We start from the raw sequence: 17673 nt of genomic DNA, 5'->3' as shown, positions 1-17673 counted from the left end.
GAATGCATGTAACTTTTTTATGTCAGCAGTATGAAAACCAAAGGCAGACTTTGCTGGCACATATTCCTGGCTTATCATTTGATACTGTACATTTACTTATTTCAAATCGTGACTGTTTTAATTAATTTCAGGAGTTTTCAGCTGCTGTTTTTGCAAGAAGAACTGTTTTTAGAGCCTTTCTTTGAGCGGCAAAACCTGGTGACTGGATTGTCTTCATGAAGGTTCTTGTTGGACCCGATTCCTTGTGTCGGTTCTGTGATTTTGGAGAACGTTGCATTCAACTATTGGTTTCTACCTCTGGCAAGCAGCTGGAGTGCTGTGCTCGATTCATGGTGTTGGGTCCGGTGTTCTGGTTAGTTGTCTTTTGTGCAGTGATAAAGAATACTTCCTTCTGGATTCTGGGGTGCTGGAGCTGATTCATTTCGTCGGGTCTAGTGCTCTAATGGTTCTATTATCCATGGCGTATAGTTGGACATTTGCTGAAGAGTACCTTTATTGGGTTTAGAGGTTCCAGTGTATGTGGAACAGCAAATGAGGAAATATTCAGTGGAACTGTGATTTTTGAAGTTAATAGTTGTGCCATCCAGACTCTTTGTCATCCAGTCGAACTGTCATTTTTGAAGTTTATAGTTGTACCATCCATAGTTGTACCATCCAGATTATTAGTGTTTTTTTTTTTTTTTTTTCCTGCTGGCTCCCTGGTATGGGCAACCCTGGGAGCGGGATTGCTGGCACTCACTGGTATTGCACTACCACCAGTGGGTGCAGGATTTCATGCGCGAATTCAACATAGTGCGTAATACACGCTTCTTGATTAGACCGGGGTTCGAGCCCGTCACCACCAAATACGGAGGATGCGGAAAGGTCAGGGAATGACCACCGCATATTCCCGGAGCCTTAGTTGCTAATGCTCCTAAAAACCAAATAACACGCATACACACACGAGTGTTTAATGATATGTACAGAGCATCTAATTATATGTAAATATATATTGTATATAAATCATATATATACTTTGATGTACCTAATCTTGAGACTGTATATTGCGTGTAATTAATAAATGAATGAAAAAAAAAAGTGCCATGACTGAAAGCGGCAGTTTAGGTCAGCACAAATTACAATCTTCTGGTTTTTGAGTTCGAGCTGGGCTGTTTGGAGGTTTGCGTAAGTCGAGTATTACGTAAGTCGGGGCGTTCCTGTATTGCCTTCTCAAACTTCTGAATTGTGCACGACTGGTTGATGAGTTCCGGAAGTTATGAACTGATGACTTAGATTCATTAAAATCGAATCCTCTTAATGTCAATATAATTAAGTGTTTTAATTCTATAGAATTCCTTTAAGTACATGTTTTATTGACGGGTTATATTTTATGTTTTTAAAACAACTTTGGCACAATTTCTTTTCCGATTAGTTCTAAATGTTTGACTTTATTTATTAACGCTAATAACTTTTTTTTTTTTTTTTCAATTAGATTCCAAGCAGAACCTTAGAAGAGAGAATTCTTAGGTTTACAGTGTACGATAACGATCGCGGAAAGAAGCACAATGTCATTGGGCATGTGACATATCCTCTTAAAGATCTTGATACTACTTCCAACGATGCCATTCTCCTGTGGAGAGATTTGGAAAAGAATGGTGATGAGGTATGCAATTTTAAACACTTGTAATTATGTCAGCGGTCTCAGACCTATGTGCAGTTGCTAATTAAAAATGAAAACGAAACTAAAGGGATACAGTTTCTCTTTTTTATGGTATGCATTTTTTTTAATATTTTTTGTTAGTGTAATTTGCAAACGGCGCTTCACAGCAATTGATTAGCCATTGATTAATTTTTGAAATGAACTATTCTTTTACATTGAGGTAATGAAAAAGCAGTTTATTCTTAATAAAAAAACAAATTTCTGTACTAGGTACATAATGTGTCCTGCCGCTAGCATATTTACCATCGGCAAGCAGAGTCATCGGCAGGCATTAAAAACCTTTTAATTTTCAGATATTAATAAAATTCATGAATAATAATATAACAATGTTTTTATTTTATTAATAATTATTACATATCGGTTACTGAAAGTATTAGTCTGTGATGACTAAAGTAGGATATATAATTTTTACATTGAAGAGATTTTAGTTTATGACAATAAAAACGCCATCTATAGTTGTTTCATTACATATATGTAGTATTTATCGAAAGATCTGATGATTTGTCCAAGTTGACGAATGCTTTCATAAATGTGCAGAATTCTCTTCCATCTTCAGAGTTTAATTGTAAAGAAAAAAAAATTACATTCAATCTGAAAACACCAGGTGATTTGAAACCAGATGCGTTTTCGAATTAACACATTTCCCAGTTTCCGAAAGTTTTCTTTGTAAATTTTCTAAAGGTTTTTTTCTAAATTCCATAGCTTTCCAACGATATGCTATATGTCCACATTATTCCGTTTATTACGTGAGATCCATGATCACATGTCCATATTTTCCACTGTCCTAGAAAAACTATTTCCCTCTGGTATAGAACTAAGTTGAAGCTCCGTGCAAAATTTCATTAAATTTGGTCCAGTAGAAGATAAATTATTGTTGTCATCATACAAGTATGATTCCAACAATACAAGTTACAATAATTGGTTTCTGGTGGAATCTGAAGATTCCGTAACGCTTTTCGCATGACCGTTTTTTGTTACAAAATTTTTGGAATAACGCCACTAAAACCTTTTTTTAACGTCAAAATTAGTTCATTGATTAAGTGCTTTGACCAAATACCTGCTCTAAACGTTACTGACCTTTGCAAGTGCGGGCTCTGCCATTTATATGAGCAACTGAGAGCTTGATGAAACCCCAATTTAATTCCTTCGAGGGCATCCAACCTGTTTTTCAAGCTCTCAGTTGTGCCAACTCAACTCAGAATTGCTGAGTTTGCGCTAAATATCTTGACACTCTTTACATCGAGCACAAACACACACACACAAAGACATCCCCCTTGAAAATAACATGTCCCGTTCCTGATTATCTGTGAACATCAAACAATCAGTACATTTCATAAGGCTGTGAATCAGAGAACAATCGTCCCCCTCAGTTCTCTCTGAGCCCGAAATTGTCACTATCTTGAGCCTTTTACTTTGCTGCTCTGATCTGAGGCATTACTTCGGTTCAATTCAATATAATTAAAAATACTACACTAAACTCAGATACCAATGCAGTAATAACACTATACACCGATTATGCTATGAAATTTACGTTATTGAATTTATATATATATACAGGGTGCCTCAAAAATATCAGTTTATTCTAACCTAACTTCCCTAAACAAACGTGTAGGGAAGGTAGGTAACATCTAAAGGAATGTGAATCGCATAGGAACCCATAACCGGAAACGTCACGGGAAAGTAGTAGCAGAGGCACAAGAAGCAGAAATGATACAAGACAGTAATTAGTGACAAACATTTATTTGACATAATATTAACAATAGAGTACGAGATGGATGCATTTCATGATGTTACAATAGATGCATGCGTGACACCGACGCAGCATGGATTGGCGGACACGGTCGAACACACCTCGCGTTTCTTTGACAGTAGCAGCAGCGCAGACGAGTCTCGCCACGAGATCCATTTCCGTTTTCACAGGCGATTCATACACGATAGATTTGAGGCCCCCCAGAAAGAAATCAAGACTCGATAAATCAGGTGAGTGTGGGGCCAGGCAACGGGTCCACCACGGCCAATCTTGCAGCATGGAAAACTGCAAACACCAAGCTAATTCTGAAAAATCCTACTAAGAACCCAGAATGTCCATCATCATACAGACCCATCGCTCTGCTCTCAGTAGTCAGTAAATTGTACGAGAGGCTACTCCACATGCGGATACAGAACCACTACGAAAGGGCAGGCCTAGCAGCTAAAAATCAGTTTGGCTTTAAGCCAGGATCCTCTACGGTGGATGCCCTTGGAAATCTGCTTAGGAAAGCACAAGAGTGCAGGAAAAAATATCTATTGGTCATTTCAGTCGATTTTGCCGGGGCGTTCGACTCACTTTGGTGGCCGAGCGTCCTGAACAGACTGAGAGAAGCTGCAGTACCAATCAACTTATACAAAGCAATGGAAGACTACCTTTCAGGCAGAAGAGTGGAAATAAATACAAATTATCAAAAAATCACAAGAAACATACATAGGGGATGTCCGCAGGGGTCTGTCTTGGGTCCTCTCATTTGGAACATGGTCTTGGACGATTTCCTGTGCCAGGACTTGGGGCTGGCTGAGGCCCAGGCCTTTGCGGACGATCTCATTGTTACTATTGAGGCAGATTCCAGAGTCCAACTGGAAAACATCGGCAATGAGGCAATGCAGAAATTACAATACTGGGCCACAAAAAACCAGCTAAAAATTGCACCGACGAAAACCATATCCATCTTGCTGAAAGGAACTCTTCAGGTACAGCGTCCGCCCCAAATAAAAATAAATGGCCTGACCATCAAACTCACCAAGCAAATGAAGTACTTAGGAGTTATCTTAGATAATAACCTATCCTTCATACCTCACCTGAAACACATAAGAATGAAAATAAGAAGATACTCAGCCCTAGTGGCTAGGATTACGAGGAAGGATTGGGGACTGAAAAAACGAACCCTAATGCTATATTATAAGTCAACCTTCATTCCAGCAATAATCTACGCAGCTGCAGTATGGTACACCAAAACATCACTGGTAACCAACAAGAAAATCCTGGATATGACACATAGGACCATCCTATTGACAACCACACGAGCTTGCCGCACGGTAAGCACACCTGCACTGCAGGTGCTTGCTGGCGCGCTACCCCTGGATTTAGAAGCTGTGAAAGCAGGACTGCTCTACTTGCACTCAAAGGGAGTGGCCGCAAATCATCAGGACTTCACAATCAACCCAGCAAGCAGTCAAAAAACGGAAAGAGCCCGACTACAGACCTACCTCCTTCAGGAGTGGCAGCAAAGATGGACAGAGACGACAAAGGGCGAGATCACTCGTAAATTCTTTCCAGAACTGAACAAAATATACCCAAGGCAACCGGGTTGGTTCTTCCCGGGCTTGCACCTGACCTCATTACTCACAGGACATGGACCCTTCAACCAGAAACTGTTCAGCTTCTGCCTCGTCGATGACCCAAATTGCACGTGCGGGGAGGTCGAAAGCTGGGACCACCTGCTTTACGACTGCCCACAATACGAAGACCTCAGATGCACCCTCATCACGAAAATCCATTACCTCCCCAAAGGACTTGAACATCACTTCATTGACACGGAAGAGGAGTACCGAGCGCTCTCCCAGTATGCACAGGACCTCTTCACAAGGAGAAGGGTGTTAATTGCTATACATCGAGACTGATAGTACAGTAACATAAATCGCATAAGACAGAGACAATTCCTGGAAAAGAAAACTGTGGAAGAAAAGAAAATGAACGGAAAAGAAAGGAATAAAGAAAATAAGGAAAAAAGAAGAAGAAAAGAGAATCAACGGAGAAAAAAAAAAAAAAAAAAGGGGGGGACAGGGATTGCCTCATGAGTGTCCCAATCTGAATCAAGTGGACAAGAATAGAGACAACAAACTGCAGCCTAGCTCCCAAAGCCTCACGGCAGCCTGAAGAGGGCACCCTAGCCCCCTTCACCTTTAAACCCTACTCCCCCGGGGAGACGATTCTCTCGTCGCCCCCCCCCTCATTTCCACTCTGGTGGGGCATGGGCATGCCACACTAAACTTGGGGCTGTCTTCCCTATTGGCTCCATATTTCTGTCTTTCTCCCCCCAGACTTCAGCCTTCCCCCCCTCTCTATCTTCACGCTAGCGAAGTCCCACACACCTAAATTTAAATACATCCAAAATATCTTCACCCACGTTCTGGCCCAATTCAAGCGACGTCAACCCCACGATTGACGTTGGCACATGTATGCACGTTGTGTGTACATATATGTGCTTGTATACATGCATATATGCATGCAATATAAATACATTCTTTTTTTTTTTTTTTTTTTCTTATTATCCTTTTATTTATTTATCCTTTTATTATTATTTTATTTCTTTATTTATTTTATTTTCTTTTATTTATTTATTTATTATTATTTTTTTTTTTTTTATTATTATTATTATTATTTATTTTTTTTTATTTATTTATTTATTTTATTTATTTATTTATTTTTTTTTTTTTTTTTTTTTTTTTTAGGTCCTAGCCACTGAAATCTCAGGAAATTAGGTGGCAGGACCTGCCAGAGTAACTTAAGTCTACTGGGTTCCTGGTCTGCCTCCACGGGGCTAAGGTGGGGCAACGTTGGGCCTCAGCAGGGGTCCAGCGGCTAAACGACCAGATGAACAACGGTACACGGCACTACACATATACAATATCCATACACTTTTAAATCTCTGGCATTTCCAGTGAACTGGTACACCCACAATGAAAACTACGCGGAGATGGGGGGAACCCCTGGTGCCGTCTGACACTAAATACACCTTACACCTTACACCACCTTACACCTTACCACGGCCAATCCATCGACGCTCAAAACGTCTGTTCAAATGGTCACGAACACCTTCCATAATGGGCAGGCGCCCAGTCATGTTGAAACCAAATGTTGCGTCTCACATTTGCTGGTAAGATCCGATATTTAGCGGAGTTCATGCGGGATGGCAACAGGTATGGGCCGACTAAGCAGTCACCGACCATACCTGCCCACACATTTATTGCGAAGCGATGTTGTGCCGCATGGGGGCGCACACCGTGTGGGTCGTCGTGAGCCCACCCATGAGCATTGTGCTGATTGAATAAGCCTTCCCGAGTGAAATGAGCCTCATCCGTGAACAAAACATAGGCTGGAAAACTCAAGTCTTGAACACTTTCTTGGAGAAACCACTGCGCAAAAGCCACACATGCAGGATGATCTTGGGGGAGCAGTAACTGAACCCTTTGGAGATGAAAGGGGTGTAAGGAATCGTGGTGCCAGACACGCTGTACTCTGCAACGAGACACTCCTAAGGCAGAGGCAACGGCACGTGTGCTGGTAGTAGAATTATTCTGGACGACATTCAACACACTTTCTTCCATGGCGGGAGTTCGCATCGAATGTGGTCTGCCCGCACTACTCCTGTGACCTCTAAATGACGCATAATCGCACAAATTTTGATGCACAGCGCCGTGTACCGACTTACGGTGACGTTTCCGGTTATGGGTTCCTATGCGATTCACATTCCTTTAGATGTTACCTACCTCCCCTAAACATTTGTACCAATATTTTTGAGACACCCTGTATACAGTGGCGGACAAAAAAACTGCATCACCTTAAAAAAAAAGTAACATTTTTAATGAAACGAATATCATATTATTTGATTACAGTCATTTTATTTGTTGCAAAGCAAAGTTATTGCGTCATATAATGCTTCTATTGCATCGGACAATAATTGCAAGGTATTACAATATTTACAATCCTTCCATGCCGTATTTATAGAAACGGCTGATGTAATCAGCCGTTTCTATAAATACGGCATGGAAGGATATACACGCTCATTAGTATCCTGTTTTGCGGGGCTGTAAGCATGGCTATATGTTCAGTTGGCACCACGAAACAAAAGTGTAGCTGTTGCTCTGTCCTTGGAAGGGCTTTCTACGTGTGCTATCGATGATAAAATAGGCTGCCACCAGTCAACAGTATCCCGAGTGCTAAAATTAAAGCGTGAAACCGGCGATGTGAAGAGAAAACTTGGATCAGGTTGTAAGACAGTGACTACGCCTGTCCAAGATCGATTTTTGAAACATGTTTTCCTAATCGCCAAGTGCTTCTTGTGCGTAGGATATGGCCACACCTCCCAACACTGTACCCATAACTCCCCCACGTGTGGCCACTGGGCACGTAGCGGGCATGTACATGTGGAGTGTCCCCATCAAGATGAGCAGCCTTGCTGTGCCAACTGCAAACGACGGAAGCGAGTGCATTCCCAATCAGTCCGTGATGTTACTTGCCGTGAGTACCAACGTGCACTACAAATGCTATGACTGAGAACCTCTAATGAATAGTCCAAATACAGTCAAACCAAGCCGAGCCACTGCAAAAAACTTTGATTCTAATCCACAGGCTTCCACAAACTCAGTGTGGTCTAGGACAAAGCTAAGAATTATGCAAATAAATGGACAGAGATCACGATATCCGTCTCTGACGAAATTCGTGTCTCTGCTGAGGACCATGAGATCAATGTTATCGCCATCCAGGAACCCTACAACGCTAGAATACAATCTGGACCATCAACGAGGATTATGGGCTTTCCCATCACCACCAGAGTCATTCAGCCTGTCCCAGAGGACCCAAATCCTGCATTGTGGTCTTCAACCATGAACTGGACATCTTCGTCGTGCATGGGTTCTGTAACAAATTTGCTACCTGTGTTCAAATCATTAGCCCAGTACTGACCTTTTATCTTATTTCACTGTACTGCCCACCATCTGCAGACTTCAATGACTCACTGAATTACCTAGAATTTGCACTCAATTTTCTTGAAAACAAGTCAGTCCTTCTTGTCTCGGATGTCAATGCCAAATCCCATTTCTGGCATAGCAATACCACGGATCTTCTAGGAATAATGTTAGAGGATTTCATTGTCTCCCACAATCAGCCAAACCAGCACACCACCTACAGCAGCTCCACAGGCGAATCTAATATTAATGTCACTGTCACCACCAACAATTTAGGCACCTGTATCCATGACTGGCAGACACTACCAGATTGGACCCTTAGCGATCATAGAGTTATCACATTCGATATAACCCCAAACGCAACTAACACATCTAGGATGCCCAGACCACCTGCATTAGTTCGGTTCTCCATCAAGAGCATAGACTGGTCTTCGTTTGATGACTCTGTAGTCAAAGCCCTGCACAGCCACTGAAATAGCAGACATGATGCAGCAAGTGTTGTTGAAGGCCTCCTACAGGTCGGCTAGGAAAAAATCTATCCGTCCCACTGCCTGCTCTTGGTGGTGTCAAGAACTTACTGCACTCCGCAGAGAGGTCCGTCGTGCCCGTCGGCTTTATCAACGCCATCGCGACTGGCTTCCCTGTGAAGTAGCTAGATTCCACACCAATTATATCGCTAAAAAGAACGAATATACCAAAGCTATAGCTGCCAGAAGAAAACCACCTGGTCGGAGTTTGTCCTAGACTCAGGGAATTCCAACCCCTGGGGACTTCTATACAAAATAGCGAGGGAAAAGACTTTCAGGCCTGAAATCTTTGGCACTGTAACTACTGCGAACACCAAGACCTCTAACTGGACCAACTCCATCAACTCCACACTTGACAGACTGTTTCCTGAAGATAATCCAGAAGACATCTACCTGAGCACAGAGCAATACGATTAGCTAATCAAACCTATGCTTCTGAGGAAGAAACAAATCCCTTTACAATGGAAGAGCTCACAGCTGTACTCAACAGGATCAATCCTCAAAAATGTCCAGGAATGGACCTAATTGAGTACGTCTTTGTCCTTCGTTTGTTCAAGCTTAGACCCTTATATCTCCAATTGCTCTACAACAAATGTCTTCTTGAGGGAGTTTTTCCCAAGGCGTGGAAAGTGGCCATGTTGCGACTCATAAGGAAACCCGGAAAACCCCCAGGAGATCCGCGCTCCCTTAGACCAATTGCACTCTTGACAAATTTAGGCAAAGTTCTAGAAAGGCTCATGGCTCTCCGAATCACACAACTATTCCAGGAAACGTTTCTGCCACAATGTTAAAGACTTTCTTAATAGCATCTTCTGTTGATTTATCTTTTTTGAAGCAGTATGGCTTCACACCGGGCGATCTACAGAAGAGGCGCTGTTTGACTTCGTCCTCCATATTGAAAACTCCACATCTAAATATGAACTGGCCATCTTTGTTGATTTTGAAGGTGCCTTCGACACTGTCTGGTGGGACAGTGCATTGGCATGCCTCCGCCTAGCTAACTGTACTTCCCATCTCTACAAGCTCTTCCAGAACTATTCACAGAGCGCACTATCGTGGTTAAATCCAATCTTCTGCAGATAACTAGACCAAACTCTCGGGGGTGCCCACAGGGTTCTGTCTTGGGGCCCTCTGTGTGGAACATGGTCCTGCACAGCTGGCTTTCTAAAACTTTTGAAGGATGCAAAATTGTGGCGTTTGCAGACAAGGTCGGAGCGTGATTTCCCAGGTCGACTATGGTTGTTTTTGGGAAATCACGCTCCTACCTTGAAAACAAAGCAGATCTCTACTCCTGGACAGTTCTCAACAAGCTTCAAATCAGTACCAGCAAAACAAAAATGATGCTTTTTAAATCAAAGCTTGACCTACGTCGCCCACCACAAATCAAGATCTCGGGAAAACAGCTTCCTATTGTGACACAGGCTAAAGCCCTAGGGGTGATCATTGACCATAAGCTGAGCTTCCTTCCACATCTACAATACCTAGGGGTCAAAACGAAAAGATTTTCAGCTGCAATCATGAGGATCGCCAAGAGCAACTGGGGACTCTCCAACAAAACACTCTCTCTGTATTATAAAGCTGTTTTCATCCCCATTGTGACCTACGCAGCAGGAGCGTGGTTTCACCGGGTTCAACAAGTACATATGAAAGTCAAGGTCAACTCCATTCAACGTGCTATGCTCTTGGCCACACACGGATTATGCCGAACAGTGTCTACAGCTGCCATCCAGGTGATAGCTGGAACTCTGCCGCTTGATCTATTTGTTATCTTCAGAGGGCTTAATTTCAGAATTAAAAAGAAAATACCAACGAAGATACAGGGCCTAGAACTAAATCTCAATACTGACCCCAAAGCAGAAAGAGCTCGCTGTTATAAGGAACTCTTCAACATTTGGCAGTCTAGATGGAACACCTCACACACAGGCTCCGTTACCAGAAAATTCCTCCATGATATCACTTTCACAACCCTGAAAACGGTAAAGACCTGGCTTTCCCTCACCTTGGAATCCTTCTACTTGGTTACCGGACACGGGTCCCTCAGTGAAAAGTTACATCTACTGGGTTTGCTACCAACAGATCACTGTTTCTGCGGCAGTTCAAAGAATTGGACACATCTTCTTTTCGAATGTTGGTTGTACGATGACATAAGAAGGAACCTGCTGCAGGCTGTGCCAGGTATCTCAGAACAGCAACCAGAGCCTCTACTCCAAACACCTGACAATCTAAAGGCATTCCAATCCTATGCATCCGAAGTCTTTGAGCGCAGGAAGCAGAGCTACATAGTTGTTACTGCACCTAACAACACCTCTTCAGTGACTTAAAGAGTTCTATATTCGCATGCCACCATCTTCTTCATTTTTTTTTCTTCTCCACGTACTGTCTGGAGTTCCTACTCTAGTGCAGCCAGTTTATTTATTCATTCATTTTCATTTCATTTATTTATTTATTTATTTTATTTTATTTATTTTTCTCTTCTTTATTTTCTAAATCAAATTATTCTTTTCTTTATTTTTATTAAATTATTATTTTTCTTATTTATTTAATTTGTTCTTCACGCGCTCTGCCTTGAGATCCCACTCTAGCGCAGCCAATTTATTTACTTATTTTATTATTTTATATCTATTTTTTTTCACGCGCTCAGCTTCGAGTTCCCACTCTAGTGCAGCCAATTTATTTGGCTGCACTACAGTGGGAACTCGATTATATAAAAGTATATAATTTTTATTTTATTATATTTATTTCTATTTTTATTTTTTATTTTATTTTTTATTTTTATTCCTATTTTTTTTTATTATTATATATTTTTTAATTAATTATTTTTTTTCACGCGCTCTTCCTTGAGTTCCCACTCTAGTGCAGCCAATTTATTAAAATTTTTTTTTCTTCTTCTTATTATTTCTTCATTTCTTTAAATTTTATTATTATTTTTTTTATCATTATTATTTAATATATATATATTTTTTATTAATTAATTTATTATTATTATTTTACTTTTTTTTTCCTAACTGCACCACGGGTGGTTTTTTTTTTTTTTTTTTTGGGCTCTTCTGTCTTTATCTCCTCCCTCTGGAATGGGCCCCCAGAGGAATCTGTTCCACCTTCTGGCAACACTAGATGGGTCAGAGTCTCTCTTGAGACAGCTGCCCACCTTCCCGTGGTGTGGATGAATACCCAGAATCTGTCCAGGCGACTGATGCTTCTGGGTTGCCAAGTGGCCAGAACACACACATAATACACACAAACGTACGTCACACACATATCTGGCCCATTTGTAGTGATACTGTTCTTCACAGAGACACGAGACGGAGTTGAACAAACGTTCTAGGTGCCACCCTTACATATACGCATGTCCACATATCCATGCTAGTGCTCCTGATCTAAAACTGGACTTTGAGATGGCCTCTGGTGTTAAAAAATGTGCACGAACTATCCAAAGACGGCTTTCGGAATGTGGTCTGCATGTCTGTCGGCCTAAGAAGAAGCCTTTGTTGATCCCACAAATGAAGAAAAATCGACTTCTTCGGCTAAAACGCATGTTTCATGGACAAAAGAGCAAAATGGGACGATGTCCCATTGCTCTTTTGTGACGAATAGAAATTCAACGAATCGAATTTCAACTTACATGGCTCGGATGGGAAGCGATATGTCAGAAAGCGAATATCGAAAATCGGAGGCATGCCATCCTGACTGCATAACACCGACTGTAAAGTTCCCCGCCGGTCAGATAGGGTGAAGAAAGGGGTGGAGCAAATTACCTGAGGGGGGGAAACACCAGAGTATGAAAATAATTCCAGAAAGTCCGGACTAATTTCTATGGGGGTGTTCTAGGCCGTGGATGACGATGGTGGGCACAGTTTTGGGACTATATGCATATTTGTGATGATCCAATCAGTCTATGCCGGGGGGGGGGGTTAATCTTGTTTATTCTTGGCAAAGTCAAAGTCAAAGTATTTTATTATTTTTTGGCGGGCTCCAGGGTTCCCCTATTCGCCGTGTTTATTCTTGGCATTTTCTTTTTTTTCCCCATTTATTTGTACACACAATTATTTACAAAATTATATACAATTTTATACGGAGTTGAACTTTCGTTCAGGTGCCGTCCTACATAAGATACTATACTATACAAAATTATATACAAAACTTACAAAGAAGATATATATACAATTTTATATGCATTAGCATTCTCATTATACATATATAAAATACTATATTATATCTGAACTCGTGTGTATGTGTGTGTGTTTTACCTGTATCAAGGGTGGCTCCTAGGCCTTAGCCCATCTCCACCTTACACGTCTGTGTTGGTGCAGAAACTCTGCAAAGTTTTTTGTATTGGTGTATCGCTTGTGTACATCCACCTCTCCACCAAGGAGCAGCCAACACCTAGGCAGCCACTGTCCGCCCCCAGGCACAAGCAGCTAGGCCTGGGTCTACTATCACCTTTAGTGCCTTGTGCACGAATCCCGCACCCACCGGAGATAGTGCAATACCGGTGGGTGCCAGCAATCCCGTCCCCAGGTTGCCCAAACCTGGAAACGAGCAAAAAAAAAATAAAAAGGGAAAAAATATCCAAGCCTCAGCAGATACAAGCCAATTTGAAAAACTCCAATAAACTTTGCAAAGTAAATATTTACATTTGTACAAGATAATAGAATTTTAACTCTAAATCCTTGCAATCCAATTAAATTTACATATCTTACAACAACTCATTCTATTTATATTTAATGGGATACAAACATATATATTAACTTCTCAGCTGTCAGATTTATATTTGATTTTGGATTTGAGTTCTTAGTTCAAGTCTTTTCTTAAAGACCGATTCTGCAAAGGTCTGGAAAGTCTCAAAGTTTGTTTCGTTCTCAACTTGTATTTTTACATTGTCCTCTGCTAGACCTGGAACCTGATTAAGTAGCAATACTCGATGGTCTGTATATTGCGGACAAAACAGTAAAACATGGATCCAGTCCTCCCTTTGACCAAAGGTGCAAAAAGGATCCGGCTCCAAACCTCTGTCGAAAAGTTTGGCCCTCAAAGATCCATGGCCTGTTAATAAATACGTCGTAAACATGCTTGGTGCAAACCATGAAACAGAAGGTTGAGTAGAAGCAAACTCAACATTTTCAATATACACATGTACTTCTTTGTGACTTCACCATGCACAGACTCATTCCATCTACTTTGCAAAATACTAACCATTTCAGTCCATATTCTTTTCAGTTCTGTCTTCAAGTTATTAACTGGGTGTGTTATAATTCCCATAATAGATACCTGCAGTCCTTTCTTATGTTTATTAATCATGCCACGGTATAAGATAAATAAATCTAAAGGCAGTTGTCCTCCAAGGATTTGGAGGGCATTGTTTGATACTGTACGAGGGACATTATTTATTGCCAGAAGCACTGTTCTTTGAATTGATAGTAGCTTATTTTTCATTTTCACCTTAATGATGTTCTGGTGCCAAATACCTGCTCCGTACGAAACTATAGGCAGAAATATTGCTTTATAATATAGTTTCATGGTCTTTTTATTCATACCCCAGTCTCTTTTGGAGATTCGTATGACCGAAACAGTAAAATTTCTAATTTTTTCCTTCAGTTTGGTGACATGAGGGAGAAAGGTTAATTTATCATCGAGGATTATGCCAAGATATTTGTTTAGAGGAACATAAGGTATCTGTGAACCATTCAGTTGAATTCTTGGTGGTCTTCCATAATTAAAGTGGTTTTTAAATGTCATGAAATTTGTTTTACTCGGAGATATCTTGAGCTTGTTGATTTCAGCCCATGCCACCAAATCATCTAAGACGGGTTGAATTTTGTCCTCTAATACCTTACGTGACCTTCCTTCAATGGCAATCACGAGGTCATCGGCATAGGCCACCTTTAGAGAATCCTCGTATGTTCTCGTGAGCCACTGATCTAATACGGCATTCCACAGGAGAGTCCCCAACACCGACCCCTGGGGGCATCCTCTCGAAACCTGGGGCTTATAAGACAGATGCTTTGCCTTGACCATGATGTATCTCTCATTAAAGTATGATCTCAGTACCCTGTACACATAATTATCACATTTAGCCAGCCTTAAAGATCAGAGGGCACTCTCCCACCAGAGAGAGTCAAAAGCGCCCTCAAAGTCCACAAAAATTGCCAAAACATATTTAGAAGATGAATTCTGGATAAAGTTAGTCGACGTAAGAATAGCATCGTCAGTGGAACTCCCCTTTTTGAAGCCAAATGGGCAGCTTGAGCATAATTGGTTTTCCTCAAATTTCTGTAGTATTCTGGGAGCCAGAAGATGTTCGAATAACTTTCCCAGATTAGAAAGTAAGGAAATTGGCCTGTAAGCAGTGGGATCGGATGTGTTTTTCCCTGTCTTGTGAAGAATCTTGAGTAATGCCAATTTCCACTGATTTGGAAAGTATCCTTCCAGGAGGCATTTGTTCAAGAGATTTAGCAGTACTTGTGGGTATAAGTTGAAAAAACTTGACGATAACAAGATTCTCCACAAGGTCAATTCCGGAGCATTTCTTGCTGTTTAGTCTAGCTATGGCAGAACCCAACTCCAACAGATTAAAACACTCAATATCAGTTGAACCCGTATACATACTATTTTCAAGACATATCTGGCCTTGCTCCAATGTATCCGACTCTGGATTATCTTTAGGGAACAGACTTGACACTATAGTATGTACCGTAGAGCTCCAGTCCTCAGATTCTGCTCCGTTTATTCTTGGCAGAATAAACACTTTGGTCGGCGAAATACTAGTCCTAGGTTACTAGCAGTTGGGTATCGCCCCACCCATATAACGCGACAACCGCATTGTGAGCTTCATGGTGACCATACAGTCTCACAGTCTGCGCGGGTAGCACAGTGGTATCGTCACCGTCCTCCCTTGGCCGGGTGGAAAAGGCCTGAGTTCGAATCCCGTCGATGACGCGAGGAACTCTAATGGGCTTTTTCACTCAGTGGCTGAGTTAGTTGGTCTCAGGCGTAGATAGCAAGGCTTTTCTCCCCAGTAACTGGGATTTTTTCGTCCAGCAAAACAGGGAAATCAACCATAGAACATACGCAATTTACAGACACAAATACGGGTTAATGTATTTAATTATGGGTAACCCTAAAATAATAATAATAATAATAATAATAATAGTTTTTGGGGGGGAAACCTTGCTATCTGTGCCTGAGACCGACTAACTCCGTCTCCATAAGTGTAAGTTGTAAGTGTATTTAGGGTCAAGCGACAACAGAGGTTTCCCCCATCTCCGCGTAGTTTACATTGTGGTTTGTTACAGTACACTGTAAATGCCAGAGATTTAAAAGTGTGTGGGTCTTGGATTGTTTAGTGTCCTGTACCGTTGTTTTCTTGGTCGTTTAGCCGCTGGAACCCTACCGAGGCCCAACGTTGTCCCACTTTCGCTCTGTGGAGGCAGACCAGGTACACCAGTATTACAATTATTTACTCTGGCAGGTCCTGCCACTTAATTTCCAGTGATTTCAGAGGCTAGGACCTAAAAAAAAATCATTTAATTACTTTTATTTCAATTGCAAAGAGTAATGTCACCTTAATAGGAAAGGCCTAGAATATGGGCGAAAGTCAATTTGAATGTCTTTAAATTTAGGTGTGTGGGGCATTCGCCTGCATTAAGATAGAGGGAGGAAGTCTGAAGACTGGGGGGGTGAAAGGCAGAAGAATGAGGTCGATAAGGAAGACGATCGCAAGTGAATATTAGTGCCCATACCACACCAGGAGGAAGAGTGTGGATGGCGAGGAGGTGTGTGTGTGTGTGTGTGTATACTGTGTCGGGGTGGTTCCCAGGCATATACCCATCTCCACCTAATTCTTTAAATAAAACAGATAACTGTAAAGTGGGCCTGAAACATAGCTAAGAAATTGAATATTCAAAACAAGAGCATTTTTAGATATAAATTACACTAATTATATCTAAAGAAAAATAGTCAAATTTTGTATAGGAAAGGTTAAACTTGTATTAACCTTACTACAACCTTACTTATTAACCTTACTTGAATCCGTCATCTCTCCACCCCGCCGAGGGAAGATGGGAGAAAGCGAGTCGGACAAGACACCCAGCCCGGACCGCCAATCGACGAGAAGGCAGTATATGCTGCAGTCGCATTCATGAATGTTCGTCAGTTGAGGTTATGTCACGTCAGTTTGTCATGTCAGGTTGTAAAGTTGAGTTGTCTTGTCGGGTTGTCACTTCAAATTATCTTGGGGGTGTGAGGTCAGGCTTCCGGTTTGTTCATAATCGAGGTCAGCTCCGTGAAATGTCAGGTAGTTACAGTATCAGATAGAGTTCCAGGTGTGTCCATATTCTGCGGGCTTTCATGGAACATGTGTCCCGTCCAGTTGGCCTTTGTTGATAGTTAAAACTCTGAGTGGTCCAATCCTAATGGTCAGACACCTCTCTATATGTAATTGTTTCAAGGCAGGTATCCATTTGGTGCATATGGATTTGGAGTTTGCACTTCAAGATATCGATGTTTATTCCGGTTTTGCTGGGTTTGCAGGTGGTGGAAGAGTTTGGCGTCTGGCAAAAAGGCTCTGTGCGAATTTGGTGAATGCTTTATAAGTTGTTTCGTCCTCCAATAGGCAGCACTCCTGATTTTTGGGGATAAACCGCATTTGGGTGATAAGGTGGCCACGGAGATCTTCATATAGCTCACACTCATGCATCAAGTGATCCCAAGATTCCAGGGATCCTACAG

At 41.5% G+C, this 17673-nt stretch overlaps 1 protein-coding gene across 4 annotated transcripts in view; it reads left to right on the top strand.

The window, feature by feature from the left end:
- Positions 1-17673, top strand: part of LOC150081744 (synaptotagmin-15-like) — a 377464-nt gene that overhangs the window by 288986 nt on the left and 70805 nt on the right. For all 4 annotated transcript variants that reach the window (XR_016547288.1, XR_016547289.1, XM_090379611.1 and 1 more), the window contains exon 6: positions 1472-1642. Coding sequence is in view for 2 of the 4 variants with exons in the window: in XM_090379611.1 (XP_090235737.1) it covers positions 1472-1642 (171 nt within the window). In the remaining 2 variants the exon portion in view is untranslated. The remainder of the gene's footprint in view (positions 1-1471; positions 1643-17673) is intronic.

Source organism: Mastigoproctus giganteus, chromosome 8 (assembly GCF_048544385.1).
Source record: "Mastigoproctus giganteus isolate SK-2022 chromosome 8, ASM4854438v1, whole genome shotgun sequence".
In the NCBI taxonomy this organism is placed as follows: Eukaryota; Metazoa; Arthropoda; class Arachnida; order Uropygi; family Thelyphonidae; genus Mastigoproctus; species Mastigoproctus giganteus.
This window is presented reverse-complemented; position numbering and strand designations above follow the sequence as displayed.